This window comes from Musca vetustissima, unplaced genomic scaffold, assembly GCF_032173495.1.
Source record: "Musca vetustissima isolate MV318-11 ecotype Yass unplaced genomic scaffold, APGP_CSIRO_Mvet_v1 utg14625, whole genome shotgun sequence".
NCBI lineage: Eukaryota > Metazoa > Arthropoda > Insecta > Diptera > Muscidae > Musca > Musca vetustissima.
Window position 1 is genome coordinate 9,860 of NW_026875910.1, and position 8,572 is coordinate 18,431.

Genomic DNA, 8,572 nt, shown 5'->3' on the forward strand with positions numbered 1-8,572 from the left:
ATGCCTGTCTAAATAGAGACTTATTATCGTCAGAACATTTCCTGAAAATTTTGAACTAATTTCATTCGAATAAAAAATATTAAAAACTGATTCGTTTGATTTTTTTACAAAATAAGGACCTTCACTTAATAACTGTAGGTTATGATTATTTATGGAAAATATTTATTTATTTGCCTATACCTCTGGAATTGTGGTCTGATTTTTTTATAGAAAAAAAAAATCCTTGTATTTTTCGAAACCCTTGTTATTGTTCATATTGTGGTGATACTCGCACAAATCACAAGTAATATTTATTTTATTGATTGGCCGATTTTTATGCTATCCTTTCTTGTTTGTGGTAGAGGAAACAGAAAGGAATAGCCTTGTAGGGAGTTGCAAATTGTATTTATTTTGATTTCTTCACACAAAACCAACAACAGCAAAACAAAAAGGACAGAGAATTTTCAATTAGAGAATTTTTTTCAAAAAAAATTAAAAAAAAATGATCTCAGATGTTTGATATGTGACAATAAAAAAATTTTATACTATCTTAAGAAAATACTCCACAGTTCTAGAAATGAATTTTCAATTGAAATATTCCTAAGTAAGAATATTGTTTTATTAATTTATTTTAAATCATATTTTTTTCAAAAAATCATTGAACTCGATAAAATAATAAACTAATGCCTTTGAACCAAATATTTTCGTTTTTTTTTTTTTTAAAGAAGAAAATCGTTGCTCCTAAAAATATTTTCAATAACATTTTGGGTGTAAAGATATTTTTCTACAGAAAGAACTCTAATTGGGAGAATTAAAATCACGTTACAGCCCGCAATATTTAAAGCATTTGGTATTGAAAATTGGGTATTATATATATATATATGTCCATGTTTTATTTGGATTTTCAATGAGTGAAAAACGAAAGCTCGCAAATTCTTGCCGTTTTAGGACATTTTGACTTATTTCAACCAAATTGGCACCAATTTTGTAATTTTTGGGATTCTCATTAGGTAGTAAATTTCCCCCACAATATTTACTCAAGTTTCAGGGCAAGCTCCTTGTAAAGATACCGGCCAGTATTGGGGATTTTTAGATATTTAAAGTTTGCATTGGGTGTTAAATGTGTCTACCAAAATTTTACCATGGCATAGCTCCCATATGACAGTGCCAATTAACCCGAATAGTGCTGTAATTATTATTATTTTTTTTTCGAATTGTGGGACGAAACTTTTAGCGTTTCTAGATTGTGGGCCACTAAATTAAAAAAAAATGATTTGTATCTCTTTTTCTTATCAGGATAATCGACAGGATCAATTTTTGGGCTGTGGCCGTACATTCACACTAGCACTGCTCGGGTACAGGTTTTCTAGATAATTTATTGAACAAACATATTCCTGAGGCTTCATTTATTTCTACTCAGTTATTTATTATTTAAAAATCTTACTATATTCCTAATCTAAACTCAAATATCAGGATTATTTTGTTAAATTAAAAACATTCTCCTTCACTGATGATTCGTGTTTTATCTTTTATAAGAATTGTTTTAGGGAAATATTGTCTAGTATCTGATGACATTTTTTATAAAACTCACATTCTACTACTTATTTAATTTTTTGCATGAACGAACAATTCTGCATCTTTTAAAATTTATTTATTTTTTTTTTCTTTGAAAATTACTATAGAACAAAAATGGATGTTCATGAGTCTTGATTTTTTTCAATTCAGTTATTTATTTTTCAATAACAAGCAAGTAGACACATTTTTCTAACCTAACCTCAAATTTAGTGATTGTAATAGTATTATTTTTTTATTAAAAAAAAACCCTTTCACTGATGACCTATTTTTATAAGATTTATTTTGTTGCGAAGTATTGTTGTCACTGAGGAAATTGTTTTAAAGAAAAAACTAACCTCACATTCTGTTATTTGTTTTTTTTTTCTATTGAAAAATCGGTTTCATGAATGACTTATCTTTTATAACAAACTAATGGTCAGTCTCTGAGTACAATTTGTTATAGAAAAACCTAACCTCACATTCTGTTATGAATTTGATTTTTTTTGCATTATGTTGCAAATATTCTTCTTGTGATTACTTTTTTTAATGAAAATTTCTATAGAACAAAAATTGTCCTTCATATAATTTTTTTTTATTCAGGTATTTATTATTTTCAGAAAACCGCTGTGCGAAAACTTTCTCTACTCATAACCTAACCTTAAATTTAGTACTTCGATTTTTTTTCCAAAGTGGAGTGTATTAGGATTATTTTTATCTATTTGAAAATTCTCTGTAACAAGATGACTAATTTTGTTTATATAAAAATAATAATAAGTGCCTCAGAACACAATTTGTTATAGAAAAACCTAACCTAGCTTGTGGCATGATGGAAAAATTCTGCATTTTCTGATTTTTTTCATTGAAATTTTCTATAGAACAAAAGTGTCTGTTCCTAAGCCTTGATTTTTCTCAATTCAGTTATTTATTTTTTGAAAACATCTGTACGAAAACATTCTCTAATCCTAACCTCAAATTTAGTGTTTTTTTTTTTAAATGGAGTACACCTAAGTCTGTTTATTTTACACGGTAGATTGGTTCCAGAAGAAGCCGTGTAAAAAAAACGGTGTAAAAAAGACATTGATCTTATATATAAAGGGAATTCCCTTAAATTAGTGCTATTCACATTTGCTTTGACCAGTAAAAATTGTTTGTACGCGCCAAAGGGGAATTCACTTAAATCTTTAAGCTAGTGTACGCAAACTATCGATACTGTCGATGGTTTAAGACTTTTTTCTTTCATAAATACTTTTTTGTGATATGAAAATACTTCGAAAAAATTAAATTTGTCAAAAAAATTTAAGTACATAAAATTTCATAAAAAAAATATAGAAAAACATAACCTCAAACTTAGAAGATGCAAAATTGTTCCTTATAGCCAATAAGGAACAATTTTGCATCTTCTGATTATTTTTTTATTGAAAGAAGTCCTTTTTCACAGAAAAATAGGATTTTTTATAAAAAAAAAATCGTTGGTAGCTAATGTACATTTTTTCCTATAAAAAAATACCAGTCTATGAGTACTTCTTTCTATATAAAAAAATTTAATTCGTAAGATTAGGTATGAAAACTTAAAACGGATTTTTTATTAAAAAATTTTTTTGTGGATAAAAAAAATCTGTCACTGAGGCCGATTTATTATTTTTAAAAAAGAACCGACTTACTTTTTAATTTTTCATCAGTTTTTTTCTAAACAAAAATAAACCTTCACATTAAAAAAAAATAATTTTTTAGGTAATATGCAAATACACCCTAAAGTATTTTTTATTAAATCATCGCCTTTAGTTCTGATAATCCTATAAAAAAATGCGAAAGAATATCTAAAAATTAATTCAAAACACGCCTATAATTTTAATAACTCTAAAAAATATTTTGTAACAATATTACAAATAGGTCAAATATCTCCTAAATTTTAAAGGGACAATAAAACCCCTCCTAAAGCTCTTCAAAAATTACCCGATTATACCTTATTCCTAAAATGCCGAAAAATCACAAATTTAGCTCTGATAATTGCAGAAAAATCGTTCAGATATATCCCATAAAATAAAAAATCCACGTCTAAAGCTCTGAGGACCATAGAAAAATATTCCTGAAAAATTATATACAAATTCAATAGAAAAGAATTTAGTAGAAAATTCCTAAAAATCAAAATAGGACTAATAGTTCTGATAAAAAATAGATGTTCTCTGACCTGTCTATAAATTTTTAAAAATTCGGAAAATTAATAAAAATAAGTTCCTAAAAATATTCTTAACAAATTATCAAAATATTCTCCAGGTACCATTTTCAATGTTAAGACCATGAACATTTTTCCACAGGCCTTAATCTGATTTTTTATTTAAATCATTATTATTTTTTCTTTTTTTGAAAGCTATTTTTCTCCCTTTCCATAGGATTTATGTTTATTGAATCTTTTTTCAGTCCGAGTTTTTCCACATTCTATTTTATAAAAAATCTAAGTTTTATTTTCTAGACGTGCCCTTGCATTACCGTTTATGGATCATGGTAGTTACGATGCTATTTTATATTATGGGAATTTGAGATCCCCATAATCTATTCACAATCTATTATCACACACATTACACTTCCACATAGGGTAACTCACCCTTAACACACTTCTATTATTATCACAGTATTTGTTTCCAAAACTTACCTTTTGTGCCTTGCAAGTCGTTGTAATCGGCTGGACTTCGTGTTGTGGATGACGTTGATCATTGATGCAATCAGCACAGGCTGGAATCTTACAAGTTAGGCAGTACATTGACAAAACCTCTTCATGTTCTCCGCACACTGATTCTCGCTGCTGGGCAGCTCCTTTGGGCTTTACCAAATTGTGTTTGGCCAAGGGACCCCTCGCTGGATGACACAGCTCCCGACAAGCGTCACAATAACGTATTTCACATTGTTCACAGACCAATGATGCCACTTTGGGATCTGTTTCACACATCTGGCAACGTAGAGCCTCACGGGCGCAGAAACGATCGACAATCGATTCCATGGCACGATAGGGTGGCAGATTGCGAACACCACCTTCGTCAAAGAAAACAATTTTACGGCAAAGAGGACAGGTTAGACTGTAAGCGGCACCGGGGGGAGCTGAGGCAGCAGCACCCTGCAAAAGATTGGTAATGTGTCCGGTACCGGCATATGACACAGGCCGTGAGGTGTTCGAACAGCAAACGACACCTGAGTCAGCTTCACTCAAAATGCTAACTTTATCCGATTGATCTTGATCTGAGGTTACGGATTCAGTGCCCGTGGCGGAGCTGGTTGTACTGGCAGCTGAACTGTTGGATGAATGTCTGGTTGATGGATGTGTGTGATTGTGGGGATGTGAATGATGGGGACCACCAGCAGCTAGACCCGATGGGTGGGGATGGACTGTGGCGGCAACACTGTGTAAAGTACCACCATTCAACGAGGAAGAACCACCGCCTGTGACGGAAGCTAAAATGGCACCCGGTGTATAGGGTGTCTGTATATCCAAAGCACAGCCCAGGCAAAGGGCATGGAAGCAGGGCAATAAAACCGGATTAGCAAAAAGTTGTTTGCAAGTGGGACAACGTAATTCGTCCTCCATAATAAGACTGTTTTTGTGGGGGGTTGGGGTTGAGTTGTGGGTTGCGGGAGAGATGGGTTTTGGAGATCCTTTTTTTCAACGATGATATTCAAAATTCCAATTCAATTGCTTCAATTGTCGGTTTTAGCAGTTATTTGAACATTTTCCTGGAGGAAAATTTTTTCTTAGATTTTTTTTTTGAAACACTTTTCAAATTCACAAATTTTCAAAAATTCACTTAAAAATAATTGACATTCAAAACTTTATTTTAATTTTTTTTTCCTTCTTCGAATGTAAAGTAGAACTTTCCAATTTGAATTTCGGGTAGAAAATTACTTTGAATTATTTTTAGTTGGGGTTTTCACTTCGTTTTAATCAGCCGGTAACTTTGTTTTCGTTCTCACACTTTATCACCGAATTCTACTGATAAGATATTTATTAGATAGTTATGTTTAATTCTCATTCACTTCAATACTGTCGGTAAATTATCTTTCACTTCAAACATAAATGGGAAATACACACAGCTGTTGTAGTTACTTTTAAATTTCCACTCCAATATTAATTTTTTCAATAATTATTTTATTTTTAGATTTTTTTAAATATTTTTATTTCACTTTTTTCTTCAAAATTTTTATTCATATGTTTTGTTACTATTTTTCAAATAAATATTTAAAAATTTCGATTTTTATTTATTTCAACTCCAATTTCATTCAATTTCCGATTTTAATTCTTTTTAATTTTCATTCAAAACTATTTCCAAAATTTACTCAATAAATATTCTCAATTTTCGTATCGAACCAATTTCATAAACTTCTTCTGTTGCTGTAGCTCTTATTTGAAACTCCACTGTAAACGACCGTTGTTGTTTTTGTTGTGTATTCTGTATGTTCACGATTTCGACGCGCGTAGATTCCGCTCGTACGACCACTTTCCACGAATTCTCAAGCTAAACTAAACGTTCGTTTGCGACATGCCCGGCTGTTTGGTGGTGGTTATTCGGCAATTGCTTAACATTGTTTGTTATTGTTTGGTGCTATCGAACATGTTGTATAGTGGTAGTTGGTTGCGACATGTTTTGTTGTGGATTGTTGAATGGGCATCCAGTGATAAACCCAAAGAAAAATGTTAAGGGAAATCTGAAAAGAAAAGGTTGAATTAAAAAAAAAATATTTTTCAAAGAAAACCACAACTATAATTGCGGATTTAAAAACAAGTAAAAACTTTGTTTCGTTCGGCTGGTTTATCCTTTACCATGAGGGGCAGGGACGTACGCCCCGAAATTTTTGTTATTAATAAGTTTAGTTTGGAAACATAATATTTTTAATTCCACTAGAATTTTCATTTTTTCATTTTAATTATATACCCTTCAATGCACTGTGGTACAGGGTATGGACGTACGAAAGGGACCGACCCCTTGTATAGCATATTCAGATTTAGCAAAGGGTGCTTTTTGTAAAGACGACATCTTATTTTCAAATAAAGGAGAGTTCGGAAAGGGCAACCACTAAGTCCCAAAATTTCTTCTGTCGCACTGTCTTAAAAAATAGAAAGATGTTATCGAATGCTTTACCGCCCACGAACAAAAAGGAATACCACAAAGATGTGATTCAGAACTTTATATCGAGATTGATAGATGGTTAAAACGTTATAGACAAACAAGCTTTCGATATATTAAAAGAACAAAAGTATAAAGTTGAAGTGGTTATTGACTCAATTTTATTGCGAAGATGGTAGGACATCGCCAGGGGGGGAAGTGAAGACTCCATAATACTTCGTTAGACTTAGATAATCCGAATGAGGTAAAGTTGGGTCTTGAGCCCCAAAATACAGAACGTGTTAATAGAAATAATTGGACAATACATCCAGAAGTCTATTGTTTTTGAAGTGAAAAGTACTGTATTCTTCTCGGTTTTAGCGGATGAAACGACGGATATTCACTGAAAACAGCAGCTATTAATATGTATAAGATTTCTGACAAAGTATCTAAAAAAGTCAATGAATGTACCTATGGGCTATACCCAAAATCTCAAAAATCGAATAAAAATCCAGTGAGCCGAAGCAGCATTTGATACCGTACAAAACTACTGCGGATTTTGAATTATCTGCGAATCTATACCCCCAGCCTGAGCGATATTTCGCAGTACTCCACATCTATATTCTCTCATATTTTACGTATTGGTATCAATTTAAAGGTCAAACACACTTCTTGGATGCTTAGAATGAAAATTTAGCTATTTTTCACAAAAAGTCTGGGTTGACCGATTAGCTTGCTTAATCCTAGGACCAATATTTCGCAGCGCTCCAACTCTCGAAGCCACAGAAATCTACAATACTCTTAAAAAATAGTTGTGTAGGGTATACAAATGCTCAAAATATGTATCAAGACATATTTTAAGAATGAGAATCCAAAATATAAAACCAGTGAGCGGAGCAGTATAGTCGGACGGGACCGACCATATGATACCCTAGACAACTACCACGGAAATCTAACTATATGTGGTTCTATATTCTGAGCCAAGGCAATATTGCGCAATATTTGCACCCTCTTGAGCGATTATAAGTCAACAGTTCCACGTTCTAATCCTGGCATATTTTCCAAATCTTGTTTTCCCGAGCAATGTATTATTGCAGACGAAGTTTCTCGAGAGAGCGCAAGTTCCTCCATACACTTTGTGTCTGTGTGTGACCAAACAAATGCATATAAATATGTTGCCGAGCCATGCTCTAGAGCGACATGAAAGTCTGACCAAAAATAAAGTATTCGGTTCATTGCACACCCTAAATACCGAAAATAATAGACGTCGTCCATGACCACAGCCGGAAATTCATTTAAAATTGCAAAGTGATTTGCGCGAAATTTCATTCTTCACACAAAAGTCTGTGTCCATTTGACCCGCTAAATATTGACTGATCTTCATCAAAACAGTTATTATGCTTATTCTTTGTTCAGATTCCGTTCCTCTGAAACGACCAGAAAAACAGACATAAATAAATATTTTGGTCCATCTGATCACCTGAATATTATCATTACCAAAAACCATGGGGGTATTCTTTGCCCAAATTTCGTGACGATTGGTTCCTAACGTCGACCTGTATCGTGTTTGCAAATTATAATGGACAGACCCTTACAACATAGTTGTAAGGGGTATAATTAAAGGATAAATTATTGTTGTCGAGTTGAAATTCGACCGCGTAGGAAAAGATATCGAGGGCAAACGATCTTATTCGAAAAAATATGTGTTGCATATACATGTCAGGGTCATATGTACTAGGACAAAAGAGTGCTAAACACACAACGGATCGGATTCCCAGCAGAACAGGAATCGCCCTCGAATGAACAATTGTTGAAGCTTATAGGGCCAGTAAATCAGTTTTGGGAAATGCGTCGTAGGAGAGAATTTTCCCTGCATAATGTGGTGCGAAATAACTATATACCAAGGCGTACTGCTAAAATAAAATTTAAGACTACCTATGAAATGAGCG

The 8,572-nt window shown here is 32.5% G+C and overlaps 1 protein-coding gene across 1 annotated transcript; it reads right to left on the minus strand.

The window, feature by feature from the left end:
* Positions 1-4,183: 4,183 nt before the first annotated feature.
* Positions 4,184-5,113, minus strand: LOC133338434 (E3 ubiquitin-protein ligase TRIM9-like; the record flags this gene model as incomplete). Its single annotated transcript, XM_061546608.1, has 1 exon — positions 4,184-5,113. A coding segment is annotated over exon 1 (927 nt), but the record flags the coding sequence as incomplete, so codon positions are not given.
* Positions 5,114-8,572: the final 3,459 nt, after the last annotated feature.